A 17697-nucleotide genomic window follows, 5' to 3' on the forward strand; every position below is an offset into this window, starting at 1 on the left:
AAAAAAACCCTCAGTATTGAGAAGCTAGTAACTTTTTCTAACAAATCATTCCTTGAAGAGTTGAGTAGTTTAAGCTGCTAAGTGACTCTGCTGTCAGAGGGGAAGTCTGAGGATCCTGGGAGTACAATTTTGCTCTTGGTTGGTAACCAAATGAAAAAACAGCGCATTTCACCAGAGACAAACCTGGTGGAACTTAGCTATGCTGCTGCCTTGATACCAGAGGCGTATGCTATAAAAGAACCAGTAAAAAAATCTTGTAAATCACACACTTATATTTAATATATTGAAACAAAATAGTTAAGAATGCAAGAACTGTATACAGATTAAAAAAATATTTTTTAAACCATCTGATCTTAAAAATAGACAATAGTAGTGAAGCTTAAAATACAACCACTCGCATTAAAATGTTTCAAGCAATACCACCTTGGTGTGTCCTGTTCCATCAAATGGCCATTAAGATAATGCATCAGTTGTTAAAAAGGTTGTGTTGGTTGGAGTCACTTTTTCACAATCCAAATCTACAACAGTTTTTCCTTTGATGGAAGAGCCTGAGCATTCCTGGTGCAAACTTTCCCGCCTCTCTGAAAGTTTAGAAGTGGATCGAGCCATTAAGCCACTTTGGCTTCCATTGGTTTGAGAGCAGACATTATTAACTTTAGTGGTTTTATTTTTGTGGTGGTTGTTGTAGACTTTATATTTCATGAGGAGGATGAAGATGAAAACAAGAACTGAAGCCACAATGATACCCCCAATAATGATGATCATGGTTCCTCCAAGAAACTGCGCGTGAAGGGATCGGCACTGTTTGTATTCTTCCTGGGTTGTGAACTGCACACATCCGATCACTCTGGTTGCGGTCAAAGATGTCAATCCATCATCATAAACAGCAAGAACACAGAGGTCGTACTCACGTCCTGCAACCAGATCAGTCAAGAAGAAGGATTTACTAGCAGCTGGAATCATCCTGGAAGAGAAAATGAGTACAATAAACATCCAAGTTGATCGAGCCTAAGGAGAGCTCTTTCGACTCTCAGTGCCACCCTAAGGAAACTAACAGAGCAGAAGATGAACACGGCAACTGGAACGAGCAGCAAAAAGCTAGCATTCCCTAGGTTAGTGATGGAAGATACAGATTTTAGCAATGACAGTATCTTCACCTTGCCCATTTCAAACAAACACTTACCAATGGCCAGAGGAGAAGTCACACAATCTATTGTTTTGACTTGCATTATCTTAAATTTCCACAGTTTCAGCATAAGAGGGTATAACATGCCCTATGCAGAATGGAATACAGTCAGCTTTTTGAAAAACATAAAGGAACTGAAGCAACATACTTGCGGACTTAAATGGCAGAAAAGGATAAAATGAAACACTTTAAAATGTCTTTTAGTAATTTTACATCCGCAGGAAGAACGTTTTGAAGATCAGGGGAAAAGGGCAAATTCAAACCTTTGGTCCACAGATTAACCTTATTTCCATCTTCTAACAGCTCCGTAGTGCTCAGCATCTCATAATCAGGCGACCGGTAAGAACAAAGTATATGCACCTGCAACTAAGTGGTGTCTTCTGTAGCCCAGTAACAGCACATACTAACTTCCTTGCCTTGATGCAACTCTAACATTGAGATTGTTCTATGTCAATTCCAAATATTCCTGTACCGCAAAAGTAGCATTGGTACTAAATCGACAAATGAGAAGGATCCCAAAAGAAGAGCTATACGCTATGTTACAAATTCCCACAGACCCCAGTCATGACCATACAAATCACAGTATCTCATTGCAGACCAGCTCTCCTTACGTTTGGCTCAGATTCCTCACTGGACTAAAGTAGCACTGTTGCAGAGGCTGATGCAGTGAAACTACATCCATTTATAGTGGGTGGGAACATGCCCTTCTCCAGGCCACAAGGTGGGGTGGTGGGGAGGTGGAGAAAACTAAGCACTTGTCATACAGTCTTTTCCAAGTAGTCGTCGATGGGATTACAGACCATACAATGCTTAGACTGGAAAGAAAGAAGAGCTACACCTTCAAAAGAACATTCTCCAAACACATGGCTACCACTTCATTTATAACAACTGAATTTCTGTCACTATGAAAAAATAAAACCACTCCCTTGTCGATGTACAGGTATCATCATAGATTCATAGAAACACTAAAGGAGGAGACCTCCAGAGATCTCTAGCCCAGCTTCCCACATAGAGCAGTACTATCACAAACAGTAGATCAGGTCAACAGCACTTCTGCCTAGCCAACACTTGAAAACCGTCCATGAGCTTTCCAGGCACCATTCCAGCATTAAACTACCCTCCTAGTAGATATTTTTCCCCTAACGTCCGATTTGAATTTCCCAAATCACAAGTCATAACCATTGCCCTGGTCTTAATTTATAAGAGCGGCTTCACGACCTCCACAGAAACTGGCCACGTGCGGGGTTTTAAGGCTAATGAGATTTTTACTGCAGGAAAAACAGCATTTGAGAGGAAACTACACAAAGATTCATTTGTCAGATTGAAACACCCGAACTCCTAGCTTGTACCTAATGAGAAATTTAATCCAACATTAATGTAGGAGGAAACGTGCAAAGCTGGCAACTGCTGCAGACCAGCAGAACACACCCCTGATATTCCTCATGGCCATTGTTATTCATTCAGAGTGCGGGCAATGCAGAATAAGGTCTCCCAGCTGCAAGCATTAACAACAGACTCATCCCTTCTCTGCCCTGCAAGCATTACTTTATGGAACAAGCTTTTTGTCGTGATTGTTGCTCTACAGTTATACATCTCCTATACCATCTGACCACTGACTCCTCAAAGTACGTCGTGCTCCTTGCTCATTCCTTTCTTCCACAAGTTTAATTCAGCAATGTCATTATATAATATTACACCTTGTCAAAGAAAACACCAAGGTTGTATTGTCTCACTGGACTAGGGCTCCAGAAAGCAATTCATCGATCCTTGGCTTTTCCGGGTACAACTTTTGGTAGCGTGTAGCTGGTGATTCTCCCACACTCTCCACGTGAACGTGGCTCTCGATGCTCAGTTGGCAGCTGTGGCTGGTGCTTCGCAGAGCGCCACTCAGTTTGCTCTGTGGCTTGACATTCACATTCCTAAAACATATACCATTATCAATTATCAGACAAATATCTAATTAACTTTTCAGTCTTCTGTTCAGCCACATTTCATAGTGACCAAACACAACGAGAGAACACTGTGGCTCAGACTGGACTGCATTCCTCCCTCAGTTCAAACATCAAGTTACCCTGAAACTAAGCAGAAGATTCTTGCTTGTCATAAGAAGGGATGCAACTGAGAAGATGGAGAATTTAGTTGCCTACCTTCAACACTAAAGGCTTTGAAATCAGTCATGCCTCCCAGAAAAATGCTGCTGGCAACTACATCCAACCATGGCATGAAGTTTAAAATTGCTTGACATCAACAAAACCATCACTGAACCTCAGGGCACAATATGTAAAAAATTAAGGAATGTCATAGATAACCTCAGCAGAAGAAAGCACCATGTAGAAGACCAGCTAAGCATCAGGAATAGAAAGGAAACACCATGCAGAAAGCATCTTTCTAGTCTTTAGGAGTCTGCCCATCTCTGAGAGAGAGGTGTAATTGCAAAAATCTAGGTTAATGTCCATATTATTTGCCTTATTTAACAGCCTTTGATGCTAATTTTTCTTCTTTCAAACAACTTTCTGCATTGCATTATTGTCAGGATTCGGTATTGAAATTTGACTAATTACCATGTACAGCATGCCATATTACAATGTGTCCAGCTATTGCTGAAATACTTTTATAGTAGCTGTCATCAAAAAGAGGAGGTTCTAAACACAGGCCTTTCTGATCTCCTGTGCAAATCTTCCGCACACATGTTCGATAGGACCAAATATATATTTGATTTCTATCAGCTTTCTGGTAATACAGGACTATTTTCAGCTCTGTGAATAAGGAGAAGCATATAGTCTTGATAAGGCAGAAGATAAGGTTTCTTCACTGGCTAAGCAGTTATTCACAGACACATCTCCTAGTAGGAAAGGTAGCTATTTTGGCATATTTAGGAAGTTTCAAGGCAACCTCTACAAATGAGTAAGGACAGCTCACAACTGAGTAGGCAATCTGCCTACCGCCATGTCAGTAGTTAACCTCTGCATGTTTTCTCTCTTACGCCTGCGGAACATTTACTTCTGCAGTAGAGTATAGTCTTCCCTATACCATATTTACTTTATTTCAGTAACGCTATAAATGATGGAATAGTGGTTAAATTCAATCAACTCGAAAAATTAGCACATGCTTGAGCATAGCAGTTGTAGCAAAGGCAGGTCTTTAGTGCCAGCCTGTGGTGGATCGCAAGGACTTGTAGGAAAGGCCAGAAAACATGTGGGTAGATACTGGGAGCAAGCGTATCATCTGAAATCTTCATCGTTCTACCTGAACCCACAGACTGCAGTTTAAAGACGGCAGAACAAACATCTCCGTTAGCAGTTGGTTTGACCTAACAACAGTTTAAGCACCATTAACTAGATTGTAGGTTTGTTACGAAACATATTCCGGATGCCATATGATCCTTGACAACCCCAAGCGACTGGGATATAGGGGCACTACGACCCCAAGCTTATCAACCTCTCAGCGGAGTTATTCCATCTCAAACTGGGAGCTTGCAGCAATCAAGGTCATTTACTTAAATAATTAGCTTGCATGAAAGATGTTTCATAATAGCAATACAGAAGCCAAAAACCCATGTCTGCCAGGAGATTCTGAAATCTCCAGGGATGCAAAAACCTTTTACTTGGCTATTCTTTTGGGGGTTGGTCTTTTTTTAACTCCTCAAGAAATGTTATTATGTTATTTCGCAATAACTACTCATCAGCCTTTTCTCAAAAAAACTCTTAATTTACATTAGAGTTTCACCAAGAACTAGCATCCTATTACCTATAAAAGTGCCAAAACTGTGGCTTTTAGACACAATTCTGTCAAATTGTTTTTTTGTAGCTGAAAGGACTGAGAGTACTACCTTTTCTCTTACATCTCTAATGCCACAGAGTCTGTATATGCTTGGTGTCGGCCCACAAGCACCATCTTTCAAAGGGATCAATAGCAGAACAGTAACTGTCAGATTTAAACGAACAGTGCTAACATAACTAGTTTAAGAGCACTAACATCTATTAACCATAATCTGTGCCAGCGTTTCCCCTGCCATCTGCAGTCAGCCAGTAACAAGTAAAGCCCTTTGGAGAAAAGTCAACTGTGAAATCTGCTCGCAAAACTTCTGACAAAACATCATTTTGTGAGGTTGGAAATATTTCCTAGCAAAGTTGTCAACAACAAGAAGCAACTCAAAATAGAGACGGAGTCTTTTGTTTGGACTCCAATTGATAATGATGCTGCCCACAGGAAAATCACAGAATCACAGAATCACTAGGTTGGAAAGGACCTTTAAGATCATCAAGTCCAACCATTAATCCAGAACCACCATGTCCCCTAAACCATGTCCTGAAGCGCCACATCCACACGTTTTTTGAACACTTCCAGGGATGGCGACTCCACCACCTGCCTGGGCAGTCTGTTCCAATGCCTGACCACCCTCTCAGTGAAGAAATTTTTCCTAATATCCAATCTAAACCTCCCCTGGCGCAACTTGAGGCCATTTCCTCTCATCCTGTCACTGGTTACTTGGGAGAAGAGACCAACACCCTCATCGCCACAACCCCCTTTCAGGTAGTTGTAGAGAGCGATAAGGTCTCCCCTCAGCCTCCTCTTCTCCAGACTAAACAACCCCAGTTCCCTCAGCCGCTCCTCATCAGACTTGTGCTCCAGACCCCTCACCAGCTCCGTTGCCCTTCTCTGGACACGCTCCAGCACCTCAACATCCTTCTTGTAGTGAGGGGCCCAAAACTGAACACAGTATTCAAGGTGCGGCCTCACCAGTGCTGAGTCCAGGGGCACGATCCCTGCCCTGCTCCTGCTGGCCACACTATTGCTGATACAGACCAGGATGCTGTTGGCCTTCTTGGCCACCTGGGCACACTGCCGGCTCATGTTCAGCCGGCTGTCAACCAGCACCCCCAGGTCCCTTTCCGCCGGGCTGCTCTCCAGCCACTCCTCCCCAAGCCTGTAGCATTGCATGGGGTTGTTGTGGCCAAAGTGCAGGACCCGGCACTTGGCCTTATTAAACCTTATACAGTTGGCCTCTGCCCATCGATCCAGCCTGTCCAGATCCCTCTGCAGAGCCCTCCTACCCTCCAGCAGATCAACACTCCCACTCAGCTTGGTGTCATCTGCAAACTTACTGAGGGAGCACTCAATTCCCTCATCCAGATCATCTATAAAGATATTGAACAAGACTGGTCCCAGAACCGAGCCCTGGGGAACACCACTCGTGACCGGCCGCCAGCCGGATTTAACGCCATTCACCACAACTCTCTGGGCTCGGCCATCCAGCCAGTTCCTCACCCAGCGAAGAGTAAACCCGTCTAAGCCACGAGCCGCCAGTTTCTCCAGGAGAATGCTGTGGGAGACGCTGTCAAAGGCTTTACTAAAGTCCAGGTAGACAATGTCCACTGCCTTTCCCTCATCCACTAGGCGGGTCACCTGGTCATAGAAGGAGATCAGGTTGGTCAAGCAGGACCTGCCTTTCATGAACCCATGCTGGCTGGGCCTGATCCTTTGGCTGTTCTGCAGATGCCCTGTGAGCACTCTCAAAACCAACCGCTCCATAATCTTCCCTGGAACAGAGGTCAGGCTGACAGGCCTGTAGTTCCCAGGATCCTCCTTCCGGCCTTTCTTGTAGACGGGTGTCACATTGGCAAGCCTCCAGTCTTCTGGGACCTCCCCTGTTAACCAGGACTGCTGATAAACGATGGAGAGTGGCTTGGCAAGCTCCTCCGCCAGCTCTCTCAGTACTCTTGGGTGGATCCCATCAGGCCCCATAGACTTGTGGGTGTCCAGGTGGCTTAGCATGTCCTTGACTGCTTCCTCCTGGATTATGAGGAGTACATTGTGCTCTCCATCCCCGTCTTCCAGCTCAGGGGGCTGAATACCCTGCAGATGCCTGGTCTGGCTATTAAAGACTGAGGCGAAGAAGGCATTAAGTACCTCAGCCTTGTCCTCGTCCTTGGAGACAATGTTCCCCACCGTATCCAGTAGGGGATGGAGATTCTCCTTGCCTCTCTTTTTGTTGTTAATATATTTGTAAAAACATTTTTTATTATCCTTTACGACTGTGGCCAGACTGAGCTCTAGCTGGGCTTTTGCCAGACTGCCTCAAACGAATCACTTTTACTTTGGCCAACCACCCTGCTCCCAATCTAACACTACTGTTTTGAAGGTTTGAAAAAACAGATTTTTTTTCTCTTATTTCAGCTGTTCAATTGGGAGGGGAAGGGCGAGGGTGAAAGGAAGAGATGGGGAATTTGAGGTGTTGGAGGGACCCCAGTGACAGGAGGTCTTTTTTTAATTGATTCTATCACCAAACTCCTGAGCACCCAGTTTATTCAGCTGATTAAAGGGGTTAAAAAGCAATCAGCGTAGAGTCTGTTTTATTCACAGAAACACCCACTGAGACCCAAATGTGATCTATGACACCTGTGGAGGTAAAAACAACAACATTCTAAGACAACATAAAATCCTAGACTGTTACCGAACACAGGCTGCTGGCTGCATTTTTCAAAAGAATTATCTCACAGAAAATTTTCAAAAGAATTATCTCCACATGTTTGATGCAACAGTCTGGAAATGAAATGACCACGCACCAGAAGATACACAGAACTATGAAGCATTGATGACAGGTTTCTTATTTATAGAGCTTTCACACAAATCATGCAAAAATTTTTGATAGAAGCAATGACAGCAATTGATTCTTATTCATACTATTTAAAAAAACCCCATACTTCTGCATCAACAGTACAAAAGGAAACAGGGATATTTTCCTCCTCCAAAAAAAGCACAGCATCTTAAATGTTTGAGAAACAAGACAGTGATATTTCATGTTGGAATGATCTCTCCATAATGCAACAACTACCATCCATCATCTGCATTTGCAAGGTATTATTTTTATAAACTATGATGGCTCTCCAGCAGCAATCGGTGCCAAAGTAAGAGGTTACACTGGGCAGCCTCATTAACAAAGATCATGGGGGCGTGGGGTGGAGGGGAATGACAGTGGAGAAGTGACCTCCATGGTTTGAGGCATCCCAACTTTGTAAAGGTAATCCTGATTAACTCAGCACACAGTCAACTATGAGAACATAAGGCTTTTTCCCCATAAAGGGAAACTTGAAGAAGAGGTTCCCAAGGAGAAACTCCCTGAAGAAACCTGGAAACTGCCATGACAACTGCTACGCTGCAAGATAAGGAAAAAAGCTACCAAGATTAAAGCCAAAGAGTGACAAATCGTATGATCCACTGTATTTACAGATGTCAGATGGATCACATATTTCTAGACTTCCATTGGTATATATCCTCTTTTTTTTTTTTTTTTAATTGAGGAATGACTGCTGGTTAGGTGAAGAAATGCAAACACAACCATTTGTCCAAGATTTCCTCCTGACAAACAGCCACCACTCGTGTGCAGCCTTGCTGGATAACCACGGCAATCCCGACATACTCCAAAATTACTCCAGTTACTGCACACACACATGGCAACTCCACCGGTTGAGAGGGATGTTGCACCACCTGCCAACCCAAGTCCATCCCTACAGTGCATGTGCAGGGTCCAGCGTGTCAAGGGCACCTAGAAAGGAAACACAAAGTCTTATGGCACGTGTCTGACCTATGAAAGAGGTTTTGTAGCTCCTCAGACTTCACTGTTTGAAATCTAGCATGGTCCTAATTTAAGAATTTTTGAGCAGACGTAGTGTGGCTGATTCTAACTGCTTTTCACGCAACAGATGTAATCATTGCTATATTGATCTAGCAGTATAACTCCTTTTCCCCAAGAGTGACAGCTCTGCCCTTTAAACAACAGTACTTTGTACTCCGTATTAAAAGTGGTCTGCCTCTCATTTTCTAAGTTTTTCTCTCAACAGAGAAAACAAGGACATATTATCAGCAGTTTTATGCAATATATAGTCTCTCAATTATCTATAGAGAAGCATCACTATTAAATACTCATCTTCTAATTTATAGCATGTAGTTGAAGCTAATTAAAGTTAGATGATCACTAGCTATGAAAGATTAAATTCAATGCTTAGGAGACTATTGCCTTTGATGTTATGAGATCCAGCTTCTAATTGACTAGGACATCAATCAGATTGTTATGAAGCATTAGTAATCTGCTGCTAATATCAACTGTGGTACAAATTGAAGATTATCCAGCCTAGCTCAGAAATACAGAATCACATTTTTTTAATTTGCTGGCTATTTGAGGAAGCACTGGCAGACAAAATAAGGGCACCTGCAGCTCCCTTTGGAGGATTTTGAGCATCGGTTGCTGCCCCACTTCTCCCTCGCACGCTGAGGAAAGTTAGAAGAGAAAGCTGGCCCAGGGTCCTGTGGAGATGAGCCTTTTATCCCATAACCTAACACAAGGAGTCATTTTCATAAAGATACATATGAACTAGATTAGCATACAGGAGAGGTGCATTTTCATCAACACGTACACACAAACCTGTGTGCACATCATGACAAAGCAGCAATAAAATAGCATGGTTTCTCTTCCAGATTAATTATTGCTTTCTAAAGCTTACATAATATTTGTCACTACTATCCGAGTACCAAAAGGTCAGTTCTAGCTGATATCTCTTCCCCAAGACTATCACTAGAAACCTGGGCAGGACACTTGAGCAACAACAGTTAAACTAAAATTATAGTTGTGAAGTCCAAATCGCACAGGAACTGTAACCAGCATCAAGACCGTCAGCTGTTTAAAGAATACAGATCCATTTATATCTCAGAGAAGGAAAAGCTGAACAAAGCGGCTATTATGATTCTTGACTCACTGTATACATGGCTGTACAAAACTTTCCAGCCTTTCTTCTGAAAACAAACAAGGCTCTTACTTTCAATATTGTTGCTTTCTGCAAAATGCTACCTGCACCTTAATTTTGCTGATTGTGGATTGTTGCTACTCATCTTGACAGATGCTTCACTCTGATGCAATTTTCTTTCTCCAGAACTAATGCCTGCCTTCAGTTTTGCTAACCATTTTTCACCCCTGCTCCAGGAGCCAGGTCAGCGTGATAGTTTCTATTTCACAGAAAGAGAGGGGTTAAGCGACTCGCCTAAGACAACACAGTAACCGGCGGAGCCAGAAGCACAGCTCTTATTTTCCTTTCCGTCTTCACCACTGGGAAAAATGCTGTGTGGCTGTGTTGCGACTCTCCCGAACTGGGAACGACAAGGAGCAATTATGGTGCACTTATGTGCAAGTGCACACAGGCGGCATAACTATGTGCGGCACGCGCACGTTATTCTCACATACATGAATGGATAATTTGATTGCAGTCTAAGGGGAAAATTAGGAAGAATATCTCCCTCCCTTTACTTCCATAGGCTCCTAGCAGGGGCACAGATGAACGTGCATTTACCCACTAATACCTACCCAGAGGCAGAAGGAAATGGAAAGGTGAGGAAAAAAAAGTAAAGGAGTCAAAGGAGCAATCTAAATGCTCAAGATAAAGGAAAGTTGCCATAGCAACTGCTCTTCCCGTGGTACCGCTCAACTTGACGGAAGCGACAGGTTTCTGATGCATCCTGCACCGCTTAATACTTTTTCCAGGCAACAAGCTATCGCCTGCCAGAAATAAATTACACAGCGTGCTCCAGGCAGAAGGAAGCTTTCACCTTCTGTAAAACTCCTTTGGCAGGACTGAAGCACTGCCACGGCTGGGTGCGCTACTACACTTCTATTTACGTCCTCCTCTATCAACAGACTGACTCCGTGAAACAGATGTTTATGTACCTTACCAGAAAAATGGCGTCTGAGAGGGGTCTTGACCATGCAAAGGGTCAGCAAACAAATCTGGGGACTCCTGTTTCTGCAGCGCACATTAAGGCACTCAAACTTAAAGCACTCCAACATTTATAGCAGTTGTTCAGATAACTGCAAATGTAGAATTGCTGCCCCATTACCATTCCTCTCACTTCAGCACAAAACTTCCTTTAAGGATCTATATTTGATGATTACTCACTGTGGGAACTGAACGAGAACACACAAATTTTCATCTTTGAGAGGCCCATTATACTACAGTCTATTACATTGTATTACGTGAAATTGCTGCTCTGTGATTTGAAGCATCGAGTATTTTATGGTTTTGTTACCAACTTAAGCCTCTCCGTTAACAGGAATCTGGGCTGAGAAAGTGGCATGGAAACATAGTATTCTTCCCCATTTCTTCTTTAGGAACAAGGCCATTCAGCAGCAGCACTGTTCAAATCTGCAGATTTATTAACAGGCTGCCACGTGAGTCACTCATGTATTTTTAGAGACTTTGGAAAGTTTAAAACTCATAGAGAACAAATTACTGCAATCGTAAGAAAGCTGCCAACTTGGCTGACCAGCTGTTATGGCAAAGGATGAAAAATCCCATTAAACAACTCTCTTATACTGCTGGATGCGCCTGCAATGCACTCACTGGCTCTACCTGCTTCTCACTTTGCTTGCTTCACTTTACTTTCTAGTGGGAGACTTGAATAAAATCCCTTTAGAAACCCCAGTCACGGCTATCAAGACATCTCTGCTTCACATTTCCCTTCATTTTGCAACTTTGCAGTTCTTTCAAACAGCAATGTCACCAACGTTCTCACAGCTGACAATTAAATGAGACTTCATCTTCCAGCCAGCTCCTCACCATCCCTGTCAGATGCCAACAAGGCATCCTCCCACCCCCTCTTCAGAGACCCTTGCTTACCCTCACCGAGTCCTCCTGCTTCTTTTCCAGTTCGTAGCCATGACAACGGGAGGATGGATGGCATCCTTCCTCAAAGAGACTCTGGGGATGGGTATTTTAACATGAGGCTTCTGAAAATCCCAAGTGACTGTGTAGTGAAACGTCTAATCCAAAGACAGAATCACAGAATCATTAAGGTTGGAAAAGACCTTTAACAACATCAAGTCCAACCATCAACCCAACACCACCATGCCCACTAAACCATGTCCTGAAGTGCCACATCCACACATTTTTTGAATACTTCCAGTGATGGTGACTCCACCACCTGCCTGAGCAGCCTATTTCAACGCTTGATCACTCTCTCAGTAAAGAATTTTTTCCTAATATCCAATCTAAACCTCCCCTGGCGCAACTTGAGGCCATTTCCTCTCATCCTATCGCTGGTTACTTGGGAGAAGAGACCAACACCAACACCTTGCCACAACCCCCTTTCAGGTAGTTGCAGAGAGCGATGAGGGCTCCCCTCAGCCTCCTCTTCTCCAGACTGAGCACCCCCAGTTCCCTCAGCCGCCCCTCATCAGACTTGTGCTCCAGACCCCTCACCAGCTCCGTTGCCCTTCTCTGGACACGCTCCAGCACCTCAACATTCTTCTTGTCGTGAGGGGCCCAACACTGAACACAGGATTCAATGTGCGGCCTCACCAGTGCCAAGGACAGGGGCACGAACTCTTCCCTGCTCCTGCTGGCCACACTATTGCTGATACAGGCCAGGATGCTGTTGGCCTTCTTGGCCACCTGGGCACACTGCCGGCTCATGTTCAGCCGGCTGTCAACCAGCACCCCCAGGTCCCTTTTCCACCAGGCAGCTCTCCAGCCACTCCTCCCCAGGCCTGTAGAGTTGCATGGGGGTTGTTGTGACCCAAGTGCAGGACCTGGCACTTGGCCTTGTTGAACCTCGTACAGGTGACCTCGGCCCATGGATCCAGCCTGTCCACATCCCTCTGCAGGGCCCTCCTGCCCTCCGGCAGATCAACACTCCCACCCAACTTGGTGTCATCTGCAAACTTACTGAGGGAGCACTCGATCCCCTCATCCATATCATCAATAAAGATATTGAACAAGACCAGCCCCAGAACCGAGCCCTGGGGAACACCGCTTGTGACCGGCCGCCAGCCGGATTTAACACCGTTCACCACAACTCTCTGGGCTCGGCCATCCAGCCAGTTCTTTACCCAGCAAAGAGTGAACCTGTCTAAGCTACGAACCACCAGTTTCTCCAGGAGAATGCTGTGGGAGATGCTGTCAAAGGCTTTACTAAAGTCCAGGTAGACAACATCCACAGCCTTCCCCTCATCCCCTACGCGGGTCACCCGGTCATAGAAGGAGATGAGGGTGGTCAAGGAGGACCTGCCTTTCATGAAGCCGTGCTGGCTGGGCCTGATCCCTTGGTTGTCCTGCACATGTCCTGTGAGCGCCCTCAAGATGAACGGCTCCTCGATCTTCCCCAGTACGAGGTCAGGCTGACAGGCCTGTTCGCGGGTCCTCCTTCCGGCCCTTCTTTGTAGATGGGCGTCACACTGGCAAGCCTCCAGTCGTCCGGGTCCTCCTACGCTTCTCCTGCCCTGGGCTTGGCAGCCATGCGGCGAGTGAGTGCGGGGGCCGTTGCCGAGGTGCTCGGTAGGGCTAACAACCCCGAGGCGGCACCGTGGCGGCTGTGGCAGGCCTGGGTGCCCCAGCCCAGCAGGGCTGCCACGGGGGCTCCGGAAAACAGGTCAACTGGATTCCCCTCCGCCCCGTGCTGGGGTCCGACCGGAGCACAGCTGCAAGGGGATGCGGCGGAGAAAAATGAGGCACGGCGGTATTGGAGACTGGCAAAACACTCGGCAGAAGAACAGAACATCGAGTAAAAGCTAAAGCTAGTGAATCCCTCACGATATCGCTTTGAGCACCTGGTGACACAGATGAAGTGGCGGCTACAGGGAGGCCGAGGTGAGGCCATCTATCAGGTTGTGTGGAGGACAAGGGGTTGCTGGTGGGCCTCACGGAGGAGGAGAGGTGTGCCTCGCTGAAGACACTGTGCCACATGGCAGGGAATGTTGGGGCTGACATTACGGTGCTGCGGGAGAGGGAGGTCGATTATGACAGCGACGTTTCAAGGAAGGTAACAGAGGTGCTTGTCCAAAAGGTGCCTGACAATCAGCAGTTCTTAGGACCTCACGCAATTTTCTTTTTTTTTTTTCTTTCTTTTTTTTTTTACAAGAATTTGCTTGCAATGGTAGGCATTTGAACTAGGAATCCCAACGGGAACAACTATTCTACATTTCTTTCCCTAGGGGACTGCTTACTAAAGCAGCATATATGAACCCAAACTTTCAGGTGTATTTCTGGAGCTATTAGATGTCATTCTCCTTTTGCTTACTCCACTCCGAACTTTAGTGCAACCAGTACGTTACAAAAATCATTATCACTCAGTTTAGAGAAGTTATCATCCTTACCAAGTACACAACTATGAAATATTAAATCCGAATCAAATGCTAGCTCCTACTTTAAAGTCATTCTACCCCTCCCTATCCCTTCCATCCCCAGTTAATTACAAACAAAAGCCTATAGAAAGGCATAAAGCCAATAAATAGAAAGGCAGGTAATCAGAAACTCAACCACCCTGCAGTGAAGAGCGGCTATAAACTTAATCTGCATGCTGTCCACTGAGATTTAATATCAAATAGTTATTCCCAAGTAGATTTCACCAAATAATAAATTCCAGCATACAAATGTGAGATCCACACAAAATACATAATCTAAAACTTTCTGTGCAGCGGCCAATTCATACCAGGGAGTTTTGTCCCCATGACACCACAAAAGTGGAGAAAAGGAAGCACTCGGCGCCTGATACAGGCTGAAGGTTTGGCAGAACATAGCAAGGCCATATCTGTATAGGCAGAATGTTCCTTTGGGCATCGCGCAACTTTGGGCATCTTGATTTTTTCTCTCTTCCCCATATTTTTAAGTAAAATAATTACACTTAATCAGCATAAAAGGTAACTAAAATCTCCATCTCAATTTCCTTAAATGTTAACAACTAAGATATTGCTCATCAGCTTCTCTTGGTCCATTAAACTGGACTATGAAACTTAATTATCTCTGTAAAGAGTTTAGAGATCCTCAAGAGGCAGCATAGAAGCAGATGTATTATTAGTTTTAATAGTGTAACTCCTCAACAACAGGAGTTTAACGAGCAAAGTCTAAGGCAGCCATTGTCTCCTCATCCCCTCATCTATAGTTATTGCTTGCAAGATAGCTCTCATGACACAGAATACGTCAAACTACACTATCCTTTTTTCTTACTTCCACTACCTGCTTCAACGAGGTATGGACATGGGTCTGTGAGCAGGGTTACCTGTACACTAGTATGTCGTCAGCAGAACTGTTATACTGAATCTGGTACATTCGAATCCCAGGGAGGTGATGCTGAGAAGGCCACTGGATAAGAGCGGAGGACGACGTTAGCTCAGCAACCACGACCACCTTCTCCTGCTGAGCCTTCGTTTCATTTGGAAAGCTCGACTTAGCAGATATGAGAATATCTGAGGGGCCAGGCTCCGTGTCTTTATCGCAGTTGGTGCTGTTAGCAAGGTTAGGGTACGGGGTAACAAGGAGTTCGACTGGAGCTGTCGACTCCCCTGCAGCGTTTGATGCTATGCAGGTAAACGTGCCCTTGTCAGTCAAAGAAGTAACCAAAATATCCAGAGTACCATTCTCATAAGAAATAGTCCTAGAAGTGTTAGAGACCAGCTTCCCATCGGGTGAGATCCAGCGAACATAGGGATCTGGATCACCAACAGCTTTGCACTTTAAAGAGGCGCTTTGGCCTTCTGTCACTGTTAGTTTTGGGGTTCGGTGCGTTATCATCGGGGGTTCGCAGACAAATTCCTCCTCTTTAATGGACCAAAAGTATTTGCCCATCAGCTCTGGTGGTGAGGCGCAGGTTTCTAGATCATCTTCTCTGGTGAGACGTCTCAGCCACACGAGTTCACAGTTGCAGTGCAAAGGATTCCCTCCAAAGCTAAGCACCAGGGACGACAGCGGAGATCCTTTAGACTTGGCATACACTGGTATTCTGGAAAACAAAGGATCAGGAGGGATCTTTTTCAACTTGTTGGAGGTCATGTCTAGACGGGCAAGTTTGTGAAGGTTTGAGAAGATTCCTTCTGGCACAAACTCAATGAGATTATGATCCAAACTGACCGTGTTGACATTAGAAAGTTTGGCAATTGTTTCCCAAGGAACGTTAACGAGATTGTTGTAGGACAGATCCAGGTCTTCAATTGTTTCAATGAAGTCATCCAATGACCCAGGAGAGATATAGTTTAATTGATTGTTACTGAGTATTAAATGCCGAAGGTTAATTAAACCTTTGAAATGATCTTCACTGATGTAAGTCAGTCTATTACTATCCAAGTGTAAGGCGTGAAGGCCTTTAAGATCAAAAAATGCATAAGGCATGATTTCACTTATTGTATTCCTCGATAGTGTCAAATGAATTAGATTAGTCATGTTTGCAAAATCTTTTCTCCTAAGTGTAGTGATAAAGTTATCCATTAACCTTAGTTCTGCTGTTCTCCTGTCAATACTGGGAGGCACAAAGAGAAGCCCCGTCTTCGTACAGAGAATTGTGAAGGATGGAGACAGGTTTTGACACATGCATCTTTTGGGACACATCATGGCCTTCACGGCTGTACTAATAACCAGTAGATAGACAACCAGCCTTTCCATCGTAAGAAAAATAACAGACCTAAAGGGGAAAGAAAAAGAAGAAATCAATATATTTTAATTGGGCATTAGAAATGGGTTTACATTGAAGTTTTCATTACAAGTCCACCTGTGCAAACTGGAAACACCTTCTGAGACAATAACAAAATTATCTGCTAATATTAACTTGGATGCTTTTAGAGCTAAGAGCTTCTAGTTCTTCTGTGCTAGTTCGGCTCTGCTCTCCTCCTGACCAGCAACACCTACGACTGACTGTGAGGCAACAGTCCATCACTGCTGCTGCTCTGGGATGCACTAACAGGGTTATCTACTTATCAGCAGCCCTCACAACCAACAGTTGTACTTGAATAGGTGGAACAAAGCAAGATGTGAAGCTGATACTTGGTGAGAGGAACGTGAGGGGAAAAAGAAAATAAATATACAAGATTTTTTAGGCTACAAGTACCATCTACATAACTTTCTGTACGTACATCTGACTGTTTGCTGGGGCTAGAACCTAATTTCAACCTGCATGTCACTTCATTACTTTGTCATCATGCTCCCCTCACTGTTTTGCCATTCTAGATGTCCAACAATATTTTTGTCTTACCCCTCAAGCTTAGCTATACCCCTTCTCGGTCTTACTTGTACTAAAGTGAGCTCTATGCAGAAATGCATGTTTTAAGGACAAGTTGTGGGGTTTTTTTCCGCCAGGAGGTGGCAGGGGTCTAAAACTTCTACAGCAAATGAGAAGGAGGAATGCCTTCAAAAGCATTTCTGAAAAGCAAGGCTGTGTTCAATCAGAGAAGCAGGTGTATATTTTTTTTTTCTGTGCAGCACAGGTAGCAGCTTTAGAAAAATTAATTTCATAATTGCACGTGGGTTTGTTCAATGAAATTATCTCTGTGAAATCTCGTGTATGGCAAGTTATTTCCTATTTTATCTGAAGCACTTGCCTGCTATACCAAGGGTAGATTTCCATTTCTACTTTACCTCCAGCTGGCTGGAAAATTGCTAAGTGTTAAGTGTGGCGACTCAAGCAACCATAAAGGCTAAAACTCCCAACCTGCAATGTAAAGGACTCAAACTCTGTGTTTCGTGCAAGTGTCCTGGTACAAA

General features: G+C 44.4%; 1 protein-coding gene across 1 annotated transcript; it reads right to left on the reverse strand.

Annotated features, from left to right (window-relative positions):
- Positions 1–453: 453 nt before the first annotated feature.
- On the reverse strand, positions 454–16614 carry LOC309414674 (leucine-rich repeat and fibronectin type III domain-containing protein 1-like protein; the record flags this gene model as incomplete). Its single annotated transcript, XM_082012033.1, has 2 exons — positions 15227–16614; positions 454–964 (listed from the first exon to the last, which is right to left on the reverse strand). The coding sequence occupies exons 1-2, from the start codon at positions 16600–16602 to the stop codon at positions 454–456; spliced, it is 1887 nt and encodes a 628-aa protein (XP_081868159.1). The 5' UTR covers positions 16603–16614.
- Between the last annotated feature and the right edge of the window lie 1083 nt (positions 16615–17697).

This window comes from Phaethon aethereus (assembly GCF_964289735.1).
Source record: "Phaethon aethereus genome assembly, chromosome: 31".
NCBI lineage: Eukaryota > Metazoa > Chordata > Aves > Phaethontiformes > Phaethontidae > Phaethon > Phaethon aethereus.